A 22,646-nucleotide genomic window follows, 5' to 3' on the forward strand; every position below is an offset into this window, starting at 1 on the left:
ATTAAAGCTTCTTTTTAGTTATGAGAGTCTCAGTCTACATTACATTATCAATGGTGTTTTAGGATGCCAAACAATTATTATAATAATGTAATAATGATTTATATAATTATTCCTATGACGTAAAATCCATATAGCCTATAAATGTACTGTATAAATGAAAATGAATATTTCCAAAGTATATTTTAGCCTACATTACACTATAGTATAGGAAAATTAAAATACTTTTGTCCTAATTTCTTCACTTGCAAGAAATAAACCCTTGAGCTTTTATATTGGAGAAAACACCAGATCACCATGCTGATCGCGTGAGCAAAGAGCGCACTTTTCTTTCAATCACGCAGCACACACAGAATGCCCATATACTTACTTAAAGTCTTGTGCTGTTTTATAAAGGCACAAAGCCATATCATGGTTTCGATTTTAGTTCGTTGTCAAAATATTACGCTAGAGACCTTTATGGTATAGGCGGTACAGTTTACATCTCATATGTGTTGGCAAAAGGCGGATTCGAACACGTCAAAAGCTGCTTTCATGCACTACACACCCTACGACCTACGCCACTGTAGCTATTTCATGACTGGCGTCTTTTTGGTAAAAAGACAGGCACTTAGTGCAAATATACGCTCCGTTATCGAAAACGGGAAAAAACGGGGTTTTTTTCCCTTGCTTGGCCCTCAAGTGCGCATGGCTATAACACTTCACATGGGATAACTATTATCAGACCGGCCCTCGCGGGCCTCGAAACACTACCGGCCCACCGGGAAAACTCCCGACTCTCCCGATTGCCACTCCGCCCCTGTTCCCAACACTGGCCACATGTGGGTCAGATGGAGATAGTGACGTCTCACACACTCTCTCTGTGCTCATCTGGACAGTGTCGTTTTCCACATGACCCACTCCTGGACAACACGTCAGCGCAGATGTAGGTTAGTGTGCCAGGGTCGGTTATGAACATGATCCATAACAGTCACATTCACTTCCCTATTGTGTGAGCGCAGGAAACAGGGCAGTTGCACAATATTAGTCTGGCACTCTATATAACCGACTCTATATAACTGGCTTAAAGTTATGACCAGTTTCGAAGCAAAACACTATTATATGACTAACACGTAAGGCTAGGCCAGGCAGTTTATGCAACGACCCAGCAGCGATTCAGCAGAAGCACAAACAAACCACAATAAACATCAAATATAAGCATTATCAGTTTATTTAAACCTGTGAAGTACATCAGAGTAATGCTTGAGTGATTGATGGATCAAATATGAATAAAACTGGCTTACACTAGTTAAACATCTTTAAATATAAAATACTTTAGATTTACTTCATTAACAAAATACATCAATACACAAATCAAGTGGTCTAAATATGTATTCTCTGGATTGGATGGATGATAGTCAGCCGAGGGGCGATACGGGCTGACTGAGGTGTGTGTGTGTGTGTGTGTGTCAGCCGAGGGGCGATACGGGCTGACTGAGGTGTGTGTGTGTGTGTGTGTGTCAGCCGAGGGGCGATACGGGCTGACTGAGGTGTGTGTGTGTGTGTGTGTGTGTGTGTCAGCCGAGGGGCGATACGGGCTGACTGAGGTGTGTGTGTGTGTGTGTGTGTGTGTGTGTGTCAGCCGAGGGGCGATACGGGCTGACTGAGGTGTGTGTGTGTGTCAGCCGTGGGCCGATACGGGCTGACTGAGGTGTGTGTGTGTGTGTGTCAGCCGCGGGCCGATATGGGCTGGCTAAGGCCGCTGAAGAAGGATTTCTCGCGCTCGCTCATCAGCTGGAGGTGCAGCGGCTGATGGCAGATGTTACACTGAGCAGAAGAGACCGGCTTGAGCTCCAGACCCGCCTCTGTCCACGTGTGCCTCAGCTTATCTGCACAACACAACACAAACACACAATCACTACACTGATCATTATGGCTGACTTCATTCATGAACACGTACAGACACTGTAAAATTTAATTCCAGGACTTCCAAGAACTACTTTTTTGGCTTTCAAGGACAACAATGAGAGATCTCACTTATCAGACAATATCTTTAGTACCTTTCAAACTCTAAAAAAGGTAAATAGATTAGTACAAAATAAGCCATTAAAACAAAATGGTCCAGATAGAGTGCAGCAGAAGCTGTGGGGAACCACTGACAGGACACGATGACCAAGACTTCGCTCTCCTCTTTCAGACTGATACCCAGTGATATACGCTTGAGCGGAGGAAGGAAAGCTGGATCATACCCTTGGATATTTGTATGAACTTCTCATTACAAGTTTGTCAGATGTTGCAGGTTTAGTTCCTGAACACCTGAGATGAGACTAAAGACCCAGCATGCACTGCGACTGAGATGAGCACGAGCTGCTGGCGTGTACATGAACTCAGTGCTGCGCTCCACTCACACACACACACACACTCACACGTGTTTAACTCTGATAACTGGTGTGTTCGCAGTTTCACAAACACACACACACACACACACACACACACACTCACCCACGAAGTACTGCATCATCTGCGGTGTGTGGTGTGGCGTGGGCGCGATGCGCAGGAGCTCCTCTCCGCGGGACACCGTCGGGTAGTTGATCGCCTGGACGTAGATGTTGTAGCGGCTCATCATGAGGTCACAGATCTCCGTGTTCTTCTCAGCATCTGCAACCTGAAGCACAGATGTGTGTGTGAGCGTTCAGTCAGCACACGTGTGTGTGTGTGTGTGTGTGTGTGTGTGTGAGTGTACGCACCCGCACAGGGATGATGTGGCTCGGGCAGTGTGTGTGTGTGTGTGTGTGTGTACGCACCCGCACAGGGATAATGTGGCTCGGGCAGTGTGTATGTGTGTGTACGCACCCGCACAGGGATGATGTGGCTCGGGCAGTGTGTATGTGTGTGTACGCACCCGCACAGGGATGATGTGGCTCGGGCAGTGTGTGTGTGTGTGTGTGTGTGTGTGTGTGTACGCACCCGCACAGGGATGATGTGGCTCGGGCAGTGTGTGTGTGTGTGTGTGTGTGTGTGTGTACGCACCCGCACAGGGATGATGTGGCTCGGGCAGTGTGTATGTGTGTGTGTGTGTACGCACCCGCACAGGGATGATGTGGCTCGGGCAGTGTGTATGTGTGTGTGTGTGTGTGTGTGTACGCACCCGCACAGGGATGATGTGGCTCGGGCAGTGTGTGTGTGTGTGTGTGTGTGTGTGTGTGTGTGTGTACGCACCCGCACAGGGATGATGTGGCTCGGGCAGTGTGTGTGTGTGTGTGTGTGTGTGTGTGTGTGTGTGTACGCACCCGCACAGGGATGATGTGGCTCGGGCAGTGTGTGTGTGTGTGTGTGTGTGTGTGTGTGTGTGTGTGTGTGTGTACGCACCCGCACAGGGATGATGTGGCTCGGGCAGTGTGTGTGTGTGTGGTGTGTGTGTGTGTGTGTGTGTGTGTGTGTGTGTGTGTGTGTACGCACCCGCACAGGGATGATGTGGCTCGGGCAGTGTGTGTGTGTGTGGGTGTGTGTGTGTGTGTGTGTGTGTGTGTGTGTGTGTACGCACCCGCACAGGGATGATGTGGCTCGGGCAGGGCACCACGGGGAGGCCGGTGTCCATCAGCATCTGGCGCAGGAGCTTGACGTTGCGCTGGTGTTTGAGTCGTAGCGATCGGCCCTCCTCGCTCTTCAGGATCTGGATGGACTGGCGCGCGCCGGCGAGGAGCATGGGAGGAAGTGATGTCGTGAAGATGAAGCCCGCGGCGTACGAGCGCACCGTGTCCACCAGCGCGTTAGTGCTAGCAATGTAGCCGCCCACACAGCCGAACGCTTTCCCTGCGGACACACACGACACACACTCAGCACACAGAAGAGCAAGACTGAGCAAGATCACATGATCAGACACGGGTCACGGAGACGCGGTTAATGAAGGGTTAATGAAGGGTTAATCAGAGGTTCGAAACTATACCGGCTTAGTGACATCATCAAACCACAAAGGCTGTGATTTCATTTAACATGTTTTAGAGCGAAGAAATAAAGCCATACATTTTGGAATTATAATTTTACAGTTATAAAGTAAAAAATTATTAACTTTATTATATTTTTCTTAAATACTCAATTGTTTTAATTTATAGTGAAATATTACAATAGTAGTATATCTTATATTGTTTTCATTTAGTAATTGTTATAATTTCATAATGTAATAACAACAATCATAATAGTTGTTATATAGCAATAACGATATATAAATCACAATTTTGGCCAAATAGTGCAGCTCTACTAACAAACACTGGAAACATGGGCTGCTGTGAGACATGAGGAGTGTGTTGTGTTCTCAGCTTAGAGTCCGGCTCCACACACTGCTCATCGTCTCGCATGTTTCTAGGCCAAGTCTAGATCTGACCGATTACAGGAAGAAAGGATTTACTGAGGTGTGTTTATGAGCTCTGCGCGCCTGTCGTGACCCACTGACACTCTCTCTCACACACACACACACACCTTCTGTCGTGACCCGCTGACACCCATCCAATCAGCCTTCAGGGAAACTCCAGCCGAGCAACACAAGAGTGCTGGTCTCTAGGCAACAGGAGATCTCACACACACACACACACTCACCCAGCGTGCCGGAGATGATATCCATCTTGTGCATCACCCCGTCCCGGTCCCCGATGCCTCCTCCTCGGGGCCCGTACAGTCCCACCGCATGGACCTCGTCCACGAATGTGATGGCGCCGAACTCATGAGCGACGTCACACATCTCCTCCAGCGGACACACAGCGCCTGACACACACACACACACACACACACTCGTGAGCTGCTGAAGCACTGACCCTGCACCAGATCCCCTGAGGCGCGCACTGACCGTCCATCGAGTGCACCGTCTCGAACGCCACGATCTTCGGGCGCGCGGGGTCCGACTGCTCCAGGAGCCGCCGCAGGTGTGAGGCGTCGTTGTGCCGGAAGATGAACTTCTTGGCGCCGCTGTTCCTGATGCCCTGGATCATCGAGGCGTGGTTCCCTGCGTCCGAATAGATCTCGCAGCCTAAGGACAGAAATATGGAGAATCTCAGAGAACTATCCATACAAAGGATTTAAAAAAGGAAATAAAGCCTGTTTTTATGATAATAAATCTCATTGTTTCTGGACAAGTTACTTATTGCAAATAACTAGGGATGAAAGGATTGATCGTGATGCGTACGGATCGGCTCTACGGATCGGCTCCTCGGTTCGTCACGAGTGTCTCCTGTCGGCCAGTGTTCTCTCGGTTCGGCACGAGTGTCTTCTGTCGGCCAGTGTTCTCTCGGTTCGGCACGAGTGTCTTCTGTCGGCCAGTGTTCTCTCGGTTCTGTCACGAGTGTCGTCTGTCGGCCAGTGTTCTCTCGGTTCGGCACGAGTGTCTTCTGTCGGCCAGTGTTCTCTCGGTTCGGCACGAGTGTCTTCTGTCGGCCAGTGTTCTCTCGGTTCTGTCACGAGTGTCTCCTGTCGGCCAGTGTTCTCTCGGTTCTGTCACGAGTGTCTTCTGTCGGCCAGTGTTCTCTCGGTTCTGTCACGAGTGTCTTCTGTCGGCCAGTGTTCTCTCGGTTCTGTCACGAGTGTCTCCTGTCGGCCAGTGTTCTCTCGGTTCGTCACGAGTGTCTCCTGTCAGCCAGTGTTCTCTCGGTTCGGCACGAGTGTCTCCTGTCGGCCAGTGTTCTCTCGGTTCGGCACGAGTGTCTCCTGTCGGCCAGTGTTCTCTCGGTTAGGCACGCGTGTCTTCTGTCGGCCAGTGTTCTCTCGGTTCGGCACGAGTGTCTCCTGTCAGCCAGTGTTCTCTCGGTTCGGCACGAGTGTCTTCTGTCGGCCAGTGTTCTCTCGGTTCGGCACGCGTGTCTTCTGTCGGCCAGTGTTCTCTCGGTTCGGCACGAGTGTCTTCTGTCGGCCAGTGTTCTCTCGGTTCGGCACGAGTGTCGTCTGTCGGCCAGTGTTCTCTCGGTTCGGCACGAGTGTCTCCTGTCGGCCAGTGTTCTCTCGGTTCGGCACGAGTGTCGTCTGTCGGCCAGTGTTCTCTCGGTTCGTCACGAGTGTCTCCTGTCGGCCAGTGTTCTCTCGGTTCTGTCACGAGTGTCTTCTGTCGGCCAGTGTTCTCTCGGTTCGGCACGAGTGTCTTCTGTCGGCCAGTGTTCTCTCGGTTCGGCACGAGTGTCGTCTGTCGGCCAGTGTTCTCTCGGTTCGGCACGAGTGTCTCCTGTCGGCCAGTGTTCTCTCGGTTCGGCACGAGTGTCGTCTGTCGGCCAGTGTTCTCTCGGTTCGGCACGAGTGTCGTCTGTCGGCCAGTGTTCTCTCGGTTCGGCACGAGTGTCTCCTGTCGGCCAGTGTTCTCTCGGTTCGGCACGAGTGTCGTCTGTCGGCCAGTGTTCTCTCGGTTCGGCACAAGTGTCTTCTGTCGGCCAGTGTTCTCTCGGTTCGTCACGAGTGTCTTCTGTCGGCCAGTGTTCTCTCGGTTCGGCACGAGTGTCTTCTGTCGGCCAGTGTTCTCTCGGTTCGGCACGAGTGTCGTCTGTCGGCCAGTGTTCTCTCGGTTCGGCACGAGTGTCTTCTGTCGGCCAGTGTTCTCTCGGTTCGGCACGCGTGTCTTCTGTCGGCCAGTGTTCTCTCGGTTCGGCACGAGTGTCGTCTGTCGGCCAGTGTTCTCTCGGTTCGGCACGAGTGTCTTCTGTCGGCCAGTGTTCTCTCGGTTCGGCACGAGTGTCTTCTGTCGGCCAGTGTTCTCTCGGTTCGGCACGAGTGTCTTCTGTCGGCCAGTGTTCTCTCGGTTCGGCACGAGTGTCTTCTGTCGGCCAGTGTTCTCTCGGTTCGGCACGAGTGTCTTCTGTCGGCCAGTGTTCTCTCGGTTTGGCACGAGTGTCTTCTGTCGGCCAGTGTTCTCTCGGTTCGGCACGAGTGTCTTCTGTCGGCCAGTGTTCTCTCGGTTCGGCACGAGTGTCTCCTGTCGGCCAGTGTTCTCTTGGTTCGGCACGAGTGTCTTCTGTCGGCCAGTGTTCTCTCGGTTCGGCACGAGTGTCTCCTGTCGGCCAGTGTTCTCTCGGTTCGGCACGAGTGTCTCCTGTCGGCCAGTGTTCTCTCGGTTCGTCACGAGTGTCTTCTGTCGGCCAGTGTTCTCTCGGTTCGGCACGCGTGTCTTCTGTCGGCCAGTGTTCTCTCGGTTCGGCACGAGTGTCTTCTGTCGGCCAGTGTTCTCTCGGTTCGGCACGAGTGTCTTCTGTCGGCCAGTGTTCTCTCGGTTCGGCACGAGTGTCTTCTGTCGGCCAGTGTTCTCTCGGTTCGGCACGAGTGTCTTCTGTCGGCCAGTGTTCTCTCGGTTCGGCACGAGTGTCTTCTGTCGGCCAGTGTTCTCTCGGTTCGGCACGAGTGTCTTCTGTCGGCCAGTGTTCTCTCGGTTCGGCACGAGTGTCTCCTGTCGGCCAGTGTTCTCTCGGTTCGGCACGAGTGTCTTCTGTCGGCCAGTGTTCTCTCGGTTCGGCACGAGTGTCTTCTGTCGGCCAGTGTTCTCTCGGTTCGGTCACGAGTGTCTTCTGTCGGCCAGTGTTCTCTCGGTTCGGCACGAGTGTCTTCTGTCGGCCAGTGTTCTCTCGGTTCGGCACGAGTGTCTTCTGTCGGCCAGTGTTCTCTCGGTTCGGCACGAGTGTCTTCTGTCGGCCAGTGTTCTCTCGGTTCGGTCACGAGTGTCTTCTGTCGGCCAGTGTTCTCTCGGTTCGGCACGAGTGTCTTCTGTCGGCCAGTGTTCTCTCGGTTCGGTCACGAGTGTCTTCTGTCGGCCAGTGTTCTCTCGGTTCGGCACGAGTGTCTTCTGTCGGCCAGTGTTCTCTCGGTTCGGCACGAGTGTCTTCTGTCGGCCAGTGTTCTCTCGGTTCTGTCACGAGTGTCTTCTGTCGGCCAGTGTTCTCTCGGTTCGGCACGCGTGTCTTCTGTCGGCCAGTGTTCTCTCGGTTCGGCACGCGTGTCTTCTGTCGGCCAGTGTTCTCTCGGTTCGGCACGAGTGTCTTCTGTCGGCCAGTGTTCTCTCGGTTCGGCACGAGTGTCTTCTGTCGGCCAGTGTTCTCTCGGTTCGGCACGAGTGTCTTCTGTCGGCCAGTGTTCTCTCGGTTCTGTTACGAGTGTCGTCTGTCGGCCAGTGTTCTCTCGGTTCTGTCACGAGTGTCTTCTGTCGGCCAGTGTTCTCTCGGTTCGGCACGCGTGTCTCCTGTCGGCCAGTGTTCTCTCGGTTCGGCACGCGTGTCTCCTGTCGGCCAGTGTTCTCTCGGTTCGGCACGCGTGTCTCCTGTCGGCCAGTGTTCTCTCGGTTCGGCACGCGTGTCTCCTGTCGGCCAGTGTTCTCTCGGTTCGGCACGCGTGTCTCCTGTCGGCCAGTGATCTCTCGGTTCGGCACGCGTGTCTCCTGTCGGCCAGTGTTCTCTCGGTTCTGTCACGAGTGTCTTCTGTCGGCCAGTGTTCTCTCGGTTCGGCACGCGTGTCTTCTGTCGGCCAGTGTTCTCTCGGTTCGGCACGAGTGTCTTCTGTCGGCCAGTGTTCTCTCGGTTAGGCACGCATGTCTCCTGTCGGCCAGTGTTCTCTCGGTTCGGCACGCGTGTCTCCTGTCGGCCAGTGATCTCTCAGTTCGGCACGCGTGTCTTCTGTCGGCCAGTGTCGTCTCGGTTCTGTCACGAGTGTCTTCTGTCGGCCAGTGTTCTCTCGGTTCGGCACGCGTGTCTTCTGTCGGCCAGTGTTCTCTCGGTTCGGCACGCGTGTCTTCTGTCGGCCAGTGTTCTCTCGGTTCGGCACGAGTGTCTTCTGTCGGCCAGTGTTCTCTCGGTTCTGTCACGAGTGTCTTCTGTCGGCCAGTGTTCTCTCGGTTCGGCACGAGTGTCTCCTGTCGGCCAGTGTTCTCTCGGTTCGGCACGAGTGTCGTCTGTCGGCCAGTGTTCTCTCGGTTCGGCACGAGTGTCTTCTGTCGGCCAGTGTTCTCTCGGTTCGGCACGAGTGTCTTCTGTCGGCCAGTGTTCTCTCGGTTCGGTCACGAGTGTCTTCTGTCGGCCAGTGTTCTCTCGGTTCGGCACGAGTGTCTTCTGTCGGCCAGTGTTCTCTCGGTTCGGTCACGAGTGTCGTCTGTCGGCCAGTGTTCTCTCGGTTCTGTCACGAGTGTCTTCTGTCGGCCAGTGTTCTCTCGGTTCGGCACGAGTGTCGTCTGTCGGCCAGTGTTCTCTCGGTTCGGCACGAGTGTCTTCTGTCGGCCAGTGTTCTCTCGGTTCGGTCACGAGTGTCTTCTGTCGGCCAGTGTTCTCTCGGTTCGGCACGAGTGTCTTCTGTCGGCCAGTGTTCTCTCGGTTCGGCACGAGTGTCTTCTGTCGGCCAGTGTTCTCTCGGTTCGGCACGAGTGTCTTCTGTCGGCCAGTGTTCTCTCGGTTCGGTCACGAGTGTCTTCTGTCGGCCAGTGTTCTCTCGGTTCAGCACGAGTGTCTTCTGTCGGCCAGTGTTCTCTCGGTTCGGTCACGAGTGTCTTCTGTCGGCCAGTGTTCTCTCGGTTCGGTCACGAGTGTCTTCTGTCGGCCAGTGTTCTCTCGGTTCGGCACGAGTGTCTTCTGTCGGCCAGTGTTCTCTCGGTTCGGCACGAGTGTCTTCGGTTCGGCACGAGTGTCTTCTGTCGGCCAGTGTTCTCTCGGTTCGGCACGAGTGTCTTCTGTCGGCCAGTGTTCTCTCGGTTCGGTCACGAGTGTCTTCTGTCGGCCAGTGTTCTCTCGGTTCGGCACGAGTGTCTTCTGTCGGCCAGTGTTCTCTCGGTTCGGTCACGAGTGTCTTCTGTCGGCCAGTGTTCTCTCGGTTCGGTCACGAGTGTCTTCTGTCGGCCAGTGTTCTCTCGGTTCGGCACGAGTGTCTTCTGTCGGCCAGTGTTCTCTCGGTTCGGCACGAGTGTCTTCTGTCGGCCAGTGTTCTCTCGGTTCGGCACGAGTGTCTTCTGTCGGCCAGTGTTCTCTCGGTTCTGTCACGAGTGTCGTCTGTCGGCCAGTGTTCTCTCGGTTCGTCACGAGTGTCGTCTGTCGGCCAGTGTTCTCTCGGTTCGGCACGCGTGTCTCCTGTCGGCCAGTGTTCTCTCGGTTCGGCACGAGTGTCTCCTGTCGGCCAGTGTTCTCTCGGTTCGGCACGAGTGTCTTCTGTCGGCCAGTGTTCTCTTGGTTCGGCACGCGTGTCTCCTGTCGGCCAGTGTTCTCTCGGTTCGGCACGAGTGTCTCCTGTCGGCCAGTGTTCTCTCGGTTAGGCACGCGTGTCTCCTGTCGGCCAGTGTTCTCTCGGTTCGGCACGCGTGTCTCCTGTCGGCCAGTGTTCTCTCGGTTCGGCACGCGTGTCTCCTGTCGGACAGTGTTCTCTCGGTTCGGCACGCGTGTCTCCTGTCGGCCAGTGTTCTCTCGGTTCTGTCACGAGTGTCTTCTGTCGGCCAGTGTTCTCTCGGTTCTGTCACGAGTGTCTCCTGTCGGCCAGTGTTCTCTCGGTTCTGTCACGAGTGTCTTCTGTCGGCCAGTGTTCTCTCGGTTCGGCACGAGTGTCTTCTTTCGGCCAGTGTTCTCTCGGTTCGGCACGAGTGTCTTCTGTCGGCCAGTGTTCTCTCGGTTCTGTCACGAGTGTCTTCTGTCGGCCAGTGTTCTCTCGGTTCGGCACGAGTGTCTTCTGTCGGCCAGTGTTCTCTCGGTTCGGTCACGAGTGTCTTCTGTCGGCCAGTGTTCTCTCGGTTCGGCACGAGTGTCTTCTGTCGGCCAGTGTTCTCTCGGTTCGGTCACGAGTGTCGTCTGTCGGCCAGTGTTCTCTCGGTTCGGTCACGAGTGTCTTCTGTCGGCCAGTGTTCTCTCGGTTCGGCACGAGTGTCTTCTGTCGGCCAGTGTTCTCTCGGTTCGGTCACGAGTGTCTTCTGTCGGCCAGTGTTCTCTCGGTTCGGCACGAGTGTCTTCTGTCGGCCAGTGTTCTCTCGGTTCGGTCACGAGTGTCTTCTGTCGGCCAGTGTTCTCTCGGTTCGGCACGAGTGTCTTCTGTCGGCCAGTGTTCTCTCGGTTCTGTCACGAGTGTCTTCTGTCGGCCAGTGTTCTCTCGGTTCGGCACGAGTGTCTTCTGTCGGCCAGTGTTCTCTCGGTTCGGTCACGAGTGTCTTCTGTCGGCCAGTGTTCTCTCGGTTCGGCACGAGTGTCTTCTGTCGGCCAGTGTTCTCTCGGTTCGGTCACGAGTGTCGTCTGTCGGCCAGTGTTCTCTCGGTTCGGTCACGAGTGTCTTCTGTCGGCCAGTGTTCTCTCGGTTCGGCACGAGTGTCTTCTGTCGGCCAGTGTTCTCTCGGTTTGGTCACGAGTGTCTTCTGTCGGCCAGTGTTCTCTCGGTTCGGTCACGAGTGTCTTCTGTCGGCCAGTGTTCTCTCGGTCTTCTGTCTTCTGTTTATTACTGACTGTTCACTTGTTTCTATTAATGTTTGAACTTTATCAGTTAGGCTAGTTTTTGATGTAGATTCGAAGAACTTTAAGTAAAAAATGAAAAGCAAAGTTACAGTAATCCGTGACTCAAAAACCGTAAATGACCCGAACAATGAATTTTTTTATCTGTTCCACCACTACAAATAAAAAATACTTCATGATGTGCATATTTAAGAATCTGAGTGTCTGTGCTTTGGAAAGGTGCGTGTTCTGCGTTACCAGGCAACATCTTGGCGAGCGTGAAGAGCGTGGAGTCGTTGGCCACAAAGCAGGAGGTGAAGAGCAGGGCGGCGTCCTTGCCGTGTAGATCGGCCAGCTCCAGCTCCAGGTCCACGTGGAACTTGCTCGTCCCAGAGATGTTGCGCGTCCCTCCGGCCCCAGACCCGTGCTTCGCTAGAGTGTCCCTGTCAGACAGAACAAACACACCATTATATTTTGCAATAATGTCATAATGCGACATTTCTCATAGTCCTGGAAATAGCCGATTCAGTTTGCTTGTGTTGCGCAGCGAGACTCACGTGATGGTCTGCAGCACCCGCGGGTGGCGGCTCATCCCCAGGTAGTCGTTGCTGCACCACACGGACACGTGTCTCCTGAAGGACTGGCACTCGGAGTAATCGTCCGCCATCGGGAACTCTGTCGCTCGGCGGTTCACCGTCTTAAACACACGATACGTGTGATCGTCCTTCTTCTCCTCGATCTTCTTCTCAAAGAACTCGTCGTAACGGAAGTTGGACACGGCTGAAAGAGAAGAGGACTGCGTTTCAGAATAGGTTTAAAGTACAGTGGTCATCACTGGGGATTACAGTACAGTGGTCATCACTGGGGTTTACAGTACAGTGGTCGTCACAGCGGTTTACAGTACAGTGGTCGTCACAGCGGTTTACAGTACAGTGGTCGTCACTGCGGTTTACAGTACAGTGGTCGTCACTGCGGTTTACAGTACAGTGGTCATCACTGGGGATTACAGTACAGTGGTCATCACTGGGGATTACAGTACAGTGGTCATCACTGGGGATTACAGTACAGTGGTCATCACTGCGGTTTACAGTACAGTGGTCATCACTGCGGTTTACAGTACAGTGGTCGTCACTGCGGTTTACAGTACAGTGGTCGTCACTGAGGATTACAGTACAGTGGTCGTCACTGGGGTTTACAGTACAGTGGTCGTCACTGGGGATTACAGTACAGTGGTCGTCACTGGGGATTACAGTACAGTGGTCATCACTGGGGTTTACAGTACAGTGGTCGTCACTGCGGTTTACAGTACAGTGGTCGTCACTGGGGATTACAGTACAGTGGTGGTCACTGGGGATTACAGTACAGTGGTCGTCACTGGGGTTTACAGTACAGTGGTCGTCACTGCGGTTTACAGTACAGTGGTCGTCACTGGGGATTACAGTACAGTGGTGGTCACTGGGGATTACAGTACAGTGGTCGTCACTGGGGATTACAGTACAGTGGTCGTCACTGGGGATTACAGTGCAGTGGTCGTCACTGGGGTTTACAGTACCATGGTCGTCACTGGGGTTTACAGTACAGTGGTCATCACTGCGGTTTACAGTACAGTGGTCATCACTGCGGTTTACAGTACAGTGGTCATCACTGCGGTTTACAGTACAGTGGTCATCACTGGGGTTTACAGTACAGTGGTCATCACTGGGGTTTACAGTACAGTGGTCATCACTGCGGTTTACAGTACAGTGGTCATCACTGGGGTTTACAGTACAGTGGTCATCACTGGGGTTTACAGTACAGTGGTCATCACTGGGGTTTACAGTACAGTGGTCATCACTGCGGTTTACAGTACAGTGGTCATCACTGCGGTTTACTGTACAGTGGTCATCACTGGGGTTTACTGTACAGTGGTCATCACTGGGGTTTACAGTACAGTGGTCATCACTGCGGTTTACAGTACAGTGGTCATCACTGCGGTTTACAGTACAGTGGTCATCACTGCGGTTTACAGTACAGTGGTCATCACTGGGGTTTACATTACAGTGGTCGTCACTGCGGTTTACAGTACAGTGGTCATCACTGCGGTTTACAGTACAGTGGTCATCACTGCGGTTTACAGTACAGTGGTCATCACTGCGGTTTACAGTACAGTGGTCATCACTGCGGTTTACAGTACAGTGGTCATCACTGGGGTTTACAGTACAGTGGTCATCACTGCGGTTTACAGTACAGTGGTCATCACTGGGGTTTACATTACAGTGGTCGTCACTGCGGTTTACAGTACAGTGGTCATCACTGCGGTTTACAGTACAGTGGTCATCACTGGGGTTTACAGTACAGTGGTCATCACTGCGGTAGTGGTCATCACTGCGGTAGTGGTCATCACTGCGGTTTACAGTACAGTGGTCATCACTGGGGTTTACAGTACAGTGGTCATCACTGCGGTAGTGGTCATCACTGCGGTAGTGGTCATCACTTCGGTTTACAGTACAGTGGTCATCACTGGGGTTTACAGTGCAGTGGTCATCACTGCGGTTTACAGTACAGTGGTCATCACTGGGGTTTACGGTACAGTGGTCGTCACTGGGGTTTACAGTACAGTGGTCATCACTGGGGTTTACAGTACAGTGGTCATCACTGGGGTTTACAGTACAGTGGTCATCACTGCGGTTTACAGTACAGTGGTCATCACTGGGGTTTACAGTACAGTGGTCATCACTGGGGTTTACAGTACAGTGGTCATCACTGCGGTTTACAGTGCAGTGGTCATCACTGGGGTTTACAGTACAGTGGTCATCACTGGGGTTTACAGTACAGTGGTCATCACTGGGGTTTACAGTACAGTGGTCATCACTGCTGTTTACAGTACAGTGGTCATCACTGCGGTTTACAGTGCAGTGGTCATCACTGGGGTTTACAGTACAGTGGTCATCACTGGGGTTTACAGTGCAGTGGTCGTCACTGGGGATTACAGTACAGTGGTCATCACTGGGGTTTACAGTGCAGTGGTCATCACTGGGGTTTACAGTGCAGTGGTCGTCACTGGGGTTTACAGTGCAGTGGTCGTCACTGGGGATTACAGTACAGTGGTCATCACTGGGGTTTACAGTGCAGTGGTCATCACTGGGGTTTACCGTGCAGTGGTCGTCACTGGGGTTTACAGTGCAGTGGTCGTCACTGGGGTTTACAGTACAGTGGTCATCACTGGGGTTTACAGTACAGTGGTCATCACTGGGGATTACAGTACAGTGGTCGTCACTGGGGATTACAGTACAGTGGTCATCACTGGGGTTTACAGTGCAGTGGTCATCACTGGGGTTTACAGTGCAGTGGTCGTCACTGGGGTTTACAGTACAGTGGTCGTCACTGAGGATTACAGTACAGTGGTCATCACTGGGGTTTACAGTACAGTGGTCATCACTGGGGATTACAGTACAGTGGTCATCACTGGGGTTTACAGTACAGTGGTCATCACTGGGGTTTACAGTGCAGTGGTCGTCACTGGGGATTACAGTACAGTGGTCATCACTGGGGTTTACAGTGCAGTGGTCATCACTGGGGTTTACAGTGCAGTGGTCGTCACTGGGGTTTACAGTGCAGTGGTCGTCAATGGGGTTTACAGTGCAGTGGTCGTCACTGGGGATTACAGTACAGTGGTCATCACTGGGGTTTACAGTGCAGTGGTCGTCACTGGGGTTTACAGTGCAGTGGTCGTCACTGGGGTTTACAGTGCAGTGGTCGTCACTGGGGTTTACAGTGCAGTGGTCGTCACTGGGGTTTACAGTACAGTGGTCGTCACTGCGGTTTACAGTGCAGTGGTCCTCACTGTGGTCAGTATGGGACAGAAGCCTCAGACAGGAAGTGGTTTACAGGAAGTGGTGGTCAGTATGGGACAGAAGCACGTACTCTTGGGCATGTTCTCCTGCAGCAGATGTGAGACTCGAGCTGGACGCTGCTTCATCAGCTTCTTCATGAGGTCTCCTCCCATCTTAGAGTTCAGCTCAGATGCAGAGACGTCTGTAAAACAGTAACAGTCAGACGGGAGACGCTCGAACAGCGCAGGGGACTCAGAGCGACTACTCACTTCTAGAGCTTCTAACGGTGAAAGGACTGTAAAAACCACGACGTACACAACTTCAAATAATACAAGATTAGACAGAAACACGTTTTTATAAAAGTAAAACCCTCACAATTCAAAACACTTGATCCAATAATCCATAGTCCATATATATATATATATATATATATAAAAATTTAATTATATACTGTAAAAAATTATCTTGATTTTAACGGTAAAAGACTCTAAAAATGCTACAGTGAAAAACTTCACATTTTATGTACTTTAGTTGAAATAACTGATTAGAAAAAACTATGAAGAAATGGTTATGTACATTAGGGTTTTTATGTTACATTTAATGTTGTTAAAATGATGTTTATTGCATTTTTTTATTTTCATGTGTGTTACCATGATGGTGTTTAGTGTGTGTGTGAATGAGACCGCAGATTCTATATATTAGTAACTTTCTTGTGGAAAATCAGTTTGTGATGAGCTTTGATTCATCATGTGACTCATCTCCACTGTGATTGGTGGTTGTCAGTGTATTAAATTGGTAAAATCCGTCTTCAAAATTAGTACTTCATATTTCTCTCTGTCTAGAGGTACACGGCAAGGTTGTCCCCTTAGCCCTTTACTATTTGTTTTGGCTATAGAGCCACTATCATCAGTAATTAGAACCTCACAGTCTATTAGTGGTATTAAAAGAATGAATGTCGAGTATAAAGTTTCTTTATATGCTGACGATCTATTGTTATATGTAACTAATCCGCTGTCATGTGCCTCTCAGATTGTGAAGATATTTAAAGACTACGGGGTCTTTTCAGGTTATAAACTAAACTTTTCTAAAAGTATATGCTTCCCTATAAACCATTTGGCAGATCAGATTATGGATACAGACTTGCCCTTTTGCATATCAAAATCAGTATTTAAATACTTAGGAATTAATATTACTCGTTCATACACTGATCTGTTTAAAGCAAATTACAGCCCCATACTTAAAAAACTTGAATCTGACTTCCAACGATGGAGTGTTATATATTTGTCTCTAGCTGGTAAAACCAATTGTGTTAAAATGAATGTGCTACCCAGATTATTGTATTTGTTTCAGAGTCTTCCAATTTTCCTGCCAAAGTCCTTTTTTCAGTCAACTAATAGGCTGATGTCTTCCTTTATTTGGGGTGGCAAAAAACCAAGAATACGTAGAGAGCTTCTTGAGAGACCAAAAAAGGATGGAGGATTGGCTCTCCCGAATTTGTTAAATTATTATTGGGCAGCAAATTTACAAAAAGTCGTTTATTGGTTCCAGTCTCCACATACAGACTGGTGTGCAGCAGAAGCTAAATCATGCGAGTCAACATCACTTGCTGTGCTGATTACAATGAAGTTACCATTCTCACCATTGCAATTCTCCTCAAGTCCAGTTGTAATTTCGACTCTCAAAGTATATAACCAGTTTAGACAAGCATTTCAACTCACAGATTTTTCCTTGGAAAGCCCCATATGTAATAATCATCTTTTCCCAGCTGCCAAGCTAGATTCTACTTTCAAGCAATGGCAGCACCTAGGCCTAGTTAAATGTAGTGACTTTTTTATTGATAATAATTTTGCTAGTTACAATGACCTTGTTAAAAAATTTAGTCTTCAAAACTCAGATTTTTTTCGATTTCTTCAGGTTCGCCACTTTATCCAAGCCCACTGCTCTGTGTTTCCACAATTGCCCTCTGAGTCGCATTTAGATTTAGTTCTGAGGGTCCCTTCGCACCTTAAGGGATCCATTTCAAAAATATACAACCTGATCATGTCGTTCCAAAATGTATCAATAGAAAAGATCAAAACAGAATGGATAGGAGAGTTAGGAATCGACATATCTGAAGACACCTGGGTTAGAGCTGTTGATCGAGTAAATGGGACTTCATCTTGTGCAAGACTCAATCTGATTCAAATGAAAGTTCTCTACCGTATTCATTATAGTAAAACAAAATTGGCTAAAATGTACCCAAATATAGAGGAAACGTGTGACCGCTGCAAGGCATCAAAGGGAGATCTAACCCATATGTTTTGGTCATGTCCTAAACTGAGACAATTTTGGATTTCAGTCTTTGAGATTTTAAACTCAGCTTTTAAATTAAATATTCACCCTAACCCAATAATGGCTTTGTTTGGAGTTAGAGGCGACGACTTCCAAATAGCTAAAAATAAAGAGAATGCCCTGGCTTTTGCCACATTAATAGCTAGAAGAAGAATTCTCCTAGAGTGGAAATCACACAATCCACCTACTATGTCAGCATGGCTTAGTGATCTAATGATGTTTCTAAAAACTGAAAAAATTAAATATTTTCTCAGGGGATCAACCAGAACATTTTACAAAACATGGGACCCTTTAATAAACTATTTTGAGAAGAATATACTCCTCCCTCTTTAAAATAATTTGATTATTAAACAAACCCCCCCCTATTGATTTTTTTTTTTCTTCTCTTTTTTTTTCTCTTTTTTTTTTTCCTTTTTTTTGGGGGGGGGGAAGTTGTGTTAGGATGGGAATTTGTGGGTGAAAATTTTGAAAAAGCAAGGCCTTCAATAGTGTTTATGTCACTGTATACTTTCAATGTACCTTGTTCTGATAAAAAAAAAAAAAAAAAAAAAAAAAAAAAAAAAAAAATTAGTACTTCAATGGGTCGGTAAATGAACATTATATAAGATATGAAATATTGAAATATGTTTTTTTTTTACTGTAAATTTAAGTTCAGTCTGTAAAACCCATAATGATGCTACAGTATTTTTTAAATTTCTGGCAACCACAGCTGACGTTTTTTACCGTAAATTAAACAGATTTTTTTTTACAGTATATCACATTTGATCTTTGCATTGGTCTGAACTGAAACGACAGACGCGCGTTCCCTCTTAAGGAAGAGCATGAAAACACACGTGCTCACGAACCTTTGCACACGGTGCGAACCTCAGACACGTCCTCCTGTAGAGCCAGGCTGGCCTGCCGCACCACAGCACTGCTGCCCTGGCCCATCTCTGCCGCCAGGAACGGGCACTTGGAGGAGGAGGAGCCGGCGGGGGGGTGAGCCTCAGGGGGAGCGGGGCCCTCAGGGGCCGCGGTCACATCTGAAGCAGAGACAACACTCTTCAGCAAACACAACTCACTCACTCACACTGACCGTGACCGCTAGAGGTTGTGGACCCGAGGGAGCGCACCAGTGGCCTTGAGGCGAGCTCCATCATGACGGGACACTTCACTCACTCATACACACACACACTCATACACACACACTGACCGTGACCGCTGGAGGTTGTGGACCCGAGGGAGCGCACCAGTGGCCTTGAGGCGAGCTCCATCATGACGGGACACTTCACTCACTCATACACACACACACTCATACACACACACTGACCGTGACCGCTGGAGGTTGTGGACCCGAGGGAGCGCACCAGTGGCCTCGAGGCGAGCTCCATCATGACGGGACACTTCACGGCGTACGCCACCAGGCTCTTGCGGGTCTGCTGCAGGAAGGCCTGGGGAACGCGGGACAGGAACGGGCAGCGCATAAGGGCGTCCATGGATGATCCTCCAGAGTCTGAAACACAAGAGGCTCGTTAGATCCAGCACTGTCTCTGAGGGCGTGTGTGTGTGTGTGTGTGTGTGTGAGCGTGTTTCTGTAACTCTCACACGATTGGCTCAGAGCCAAGGCCTGAATCACATGATCACGGCTCACAGGGATCAAACCACTGTAATGCTGAACTTCTACAGTAATCTGACCCCAAACACACCTTCAGCTGTACACTCAACACACACACACACACAGTTAGACCTTTAAATCTGATAATTTCCTCGTTCAGATCACTGTGATTCAGAGAAAAGCCTGTCAGGTGACTCATGATGATCTCTGATCAGTGTGTGTGTGTGTGTGTGTGTGTGTGTGTGTGTGTGTGTGTGTGTGTGTGTATGTGTCTGTCTGTCTCACCTCTCCAGTGTGAAAAAAACTGTGTATATGTATAATGTGTGTGTATGTGTATAAATGTAAAACAAACTAAAAATGGACGAATTCGAACGATGAATAGTATTTATTGAATGAACATTTGTCTTGTTCCCTATTGAACTCTCACTTCACTTCACGCAGCTTTCACACACATCATGAAATAACGTCTAGATTTGAAGATAATCTTCCGCTAAAATGAAGACTTCGACTACTATTTGGAGATTTAAAGCTCGTGTAGGAGCGCGACGCGACCGTCAATGAAGCCGCGACTCTTTAATAAACAAACCCCTCACTCACCTCACTGATGTCCGAGATTATTACTCCTTTCTATCGCTGAGTGTCGCGCTGTCGATGAAGAGTGTTTTATCGCCTGTTTGTGTGAGCAATGAGCGCGTTGTGTCGTTATCCTGCACTGAGGACGAACGAGAGGGCGAGCGGCGCACAGGGATTATATCAAACCAACAAATATCGCGAGACTTGCGTAACACTCCGCACCGAATCACATAAAACCATCAAATATCGCGAGACTTGCGTCATACTGCCCGTCAGAGCCGACACGACTATGCTATTTCCTTCCTCGTGAGAGCTTGGGTTGTTATCTTTCTCATTTTATCAAATGTGATTTAAACTTTTCATTGAACGATATAGTCTTCTATTTTTCAGGGAGTGACTATGCTATTGATAATGTTGTTAATTTCTTTGTGTTGCATTGTACATTTTTTATTCACAAAAACAAATTTCTCAAGACTTTGCCTAGATTTGATGTCTTTATTGCTGAGATTTCCCTTATTGTAAAATCTCTTAAACTCATCGATAACAGTAAGAACAACACATTTCTTAAGAACTATGCACATGTTTTCCTACTTGTTGAGGAGCTATAGTTCATGTCATAAATTGTATTTATTTATTATTATTATTATTTATTTATTTTGTTATTTTTTTGTTAATGTATTCAATGCAGTGCTGTTTCTTCTTTGTAAAAGAAATAATAATAAATAAAAAAACCTATTTCCTTCCTCGTATTCATCATCTCATAAACTATTTACAGTATAAAACCCTTTATTATTTCCTGTAGAAAGATTACTCCTTTATTTGTGTCTCTAAATGTTTCTTTATGCTGTTAAAAGGGAGTGTACAGGTAGAAAGTTGAGCAATACCAGATTTTGACGATACGCCCTCTTACAGGAATATTTCCATAGAGTATTTCACATCGAAAATGAAAATTCATACTTTAAAAGGCACGTAGCGACTCTTTCCTTCGCGAAGTACAAAAGACAGAATACTATTCACTGTCATTGTACCATTTTGTGTGTTTTATTCTTGTAAAGCGCTTTGAGAGGAAACTTCTAAACGCGCCATAAAAAAATAAAGTTTATTATTATAGTTTATTATTACCGCGTTTCGCAATGCACATCGTTTCAAAGCAGCTTTACAAGAATTCATGATGTTAATGTTTATGACACCTAATTGTTCACATTATTGTATAGTTGTATATAATGACAACAATGTGATTTGCAATATTTTTTACCATATGAACGTGTAAAAAATAAGCTATAAAAGTGAATGATGACTGAGTGTCAGTCCCCAAATTTATGTTTAATATCTTGTGTTCCACGGAAGAAAAAAGTCATTGAGTCATTGAATGACATGAAGGCGAGGAATGGACAATTTTCATTATTGGATTAAAAATACATTTATTTAAGTGTTAATGAATGTAAGTCATGTAGCCTATAACAAATATATAGGAAATATAGTTGATTAAATCACGATAAATGAGTTGTTTAAACGTGCTGGATGAGGAGGAGGATATATAAAATATCTATAGACATTAAAGTCACCATGAAATCAAAATTGACAGTTCTTATTTTTTAAGGAAATATTGCACAATAATGCATACCAATGGTTTTTTTTTTTTGGATAAACGACATTCAATTTATTACAAAATTAGCTAAATAGAGTGATCTTTAGTGATTACAAACATTTAATTACTACAATACTAATCTCTCACTAGAAATGAAGTTGGACAAAAACGTACATTTACACACAAACTGACCACCAGATGCACCTCCGACGCCAGCTCTCTCGCACTGCATTGTGGGATATCAGAGGAACATCATCATCAGATGAAGAGCTAGGTTCATGTCTTCCTGCTTTCAGACGCAGCCATTAGATGGATATGACAAAATTAATGTATGCATTATGTGATTATATGAATTGTTTATTATCTTAAGTCTGACTGGATCTGTAACTTGAGGTTAGTGTCATTTTCCTATTATATTCCTAATACAATTAAATACCTTTTTGAATGGCAAACTATAGGAGCAAAATATTTATAGCAACGGCTGCATTTCTGAGTCTCAGTTGAGCCGGGGTTCGCAACACACAGGGCACGGGTTCGAGTCCCAGGAAACTGGTGAAATGATTACCTTGAATGGAAAGTCACTTTAAACCAAAGCATCTGCGTAAATGTAATGAAGTGTAACTCGCAGCAGGACTGAACAGGTATATTTAGTTAATGATACTTTGATTTGACTGAGTAACTGAAGTATTTTCTACATGTTGCAGGAATAAGACACAGAATTTCTTACACATTGTTTGAAGTCAGTTAAATCATTACCTAACAGCCCATGCTGTGTGTGTGTGTGTGTGTGTGTGTGTGTGTGTGTAAGCGCCCTCAGCAGATTATCCTTTATTTGAGAATATTGCAGTGTTTATTCTACATGATTTATAGGTGCACATCATTATTGTGTTAATAACCTTGAATCAGAATAAGTTCCTCCTGCAGCATCTCGTCTTCTCTGATGATGTGGGCGGAGCAACCTGTCACTCACAGGAGATCTCCCTATAGCAAACCACAACCATCCAATCAGCCAATCAATTCCCCACAGACACAATCAAGCAATATGGCGGATCAGGTATGACATCACTATGGCGGATCAGGTGTGACATCACTATGACGGTTCAGGTGTGACATCACTATGACGGATCAGGTGTGACATCACTATGACGGATCAGTTGTGACATCACTATGGCGGATCAGGTGTGACATCACTATGGCGGATCAGGTATGACATCACTATGGCAGATCAGGTGTGACATCACTATGACGGTTCAGGTGTGACATCACTATGACGGATCAGGTGTGACATCACTATGACGGATCAGTTGTGACATCACTATGACGGATCAGGTGTGACATCACTATGGCGGATCAGGTGTGACATCACTATGGCG

At 48.5% G+C, this 22,646-nt stretch overlaps 1 protein-coding gene across 3 annotated transcripts; it reads right to left on the reverse strand.

The window, feature by feature from the left end:
- Window positions 1-1,294: 1,294 nt before the first annotated feature.
- alas1 (aminolevulinate, delta-, synthase 1) lies at window positions 1,295-19,852 on the reverse strand. Of its 3 annotated transcripts, XM_056243105.1 has the most exons (12): window positions 19,710-19,852; window positions 18,828-19,010; window positions 18,364-18,540; window positions 15,279-15,389; window positions 11,933-12,155; window positions 11,634-11,818; window positions 4,817-4,996; window positions 4,570-4,734; window positions 3,521-3,789; window positions 2,479-2,641; window positions 1,688-1,865; window positions 1,295-1,438 (listed from the first exon to the last, which is right to left on the reverse strand). In XM_056243105.1, exons 2-11 carry the CDS (start codon window positions 18,991-18,993, stop codon window positions 1,705-1,707), a joined length of 1,800 nt encoding a protein of 599 aa, XP_056099080.1. In that variant the 5' UTR covers window positions 18,994-19,010; window positions 19,710-19,852; the 3' UTR covers window positions 1,295-1,438; window positions 1,688-1,704. The 3 variants fall into 3 exon arrangements, with proteins under 3 accessions (XP_056099080.1, XP_056099082.1, XP_056099081.1); XM_056243107.1 differs by lacking the exons at window positions 18,828-19,010; window positions 19,710-19,852 and adding an exon at window positions 18,711-18,786; XM_056243106.1 differs by lacking the exons at window positions 18,828-19,010; window positions 19,710-19,852 and adding an exon at window positions 18,594-18,669.
- Window positions 19,853-22,646: the final 2,794 nt, after the last annotated feature.

This window comes from Rhinichthys klamathensis, unplaced genomic scaffold (assembly GCF_029890125.1).
Source record: "Rhinichthys klamathensis goyatoka isolate OS25496 unplaced genomic scaffold, OSU_Roscu_1.1 h1tg000778l_1, whole genome shotgun sequence".
Taxonomy (NCBI): Eukaryota; Metazoa; Chordata; class Actinopteri; order Cypriniformes; family Leuciscidae; genus Rhinichthys; species Rhinichthys klamathensis.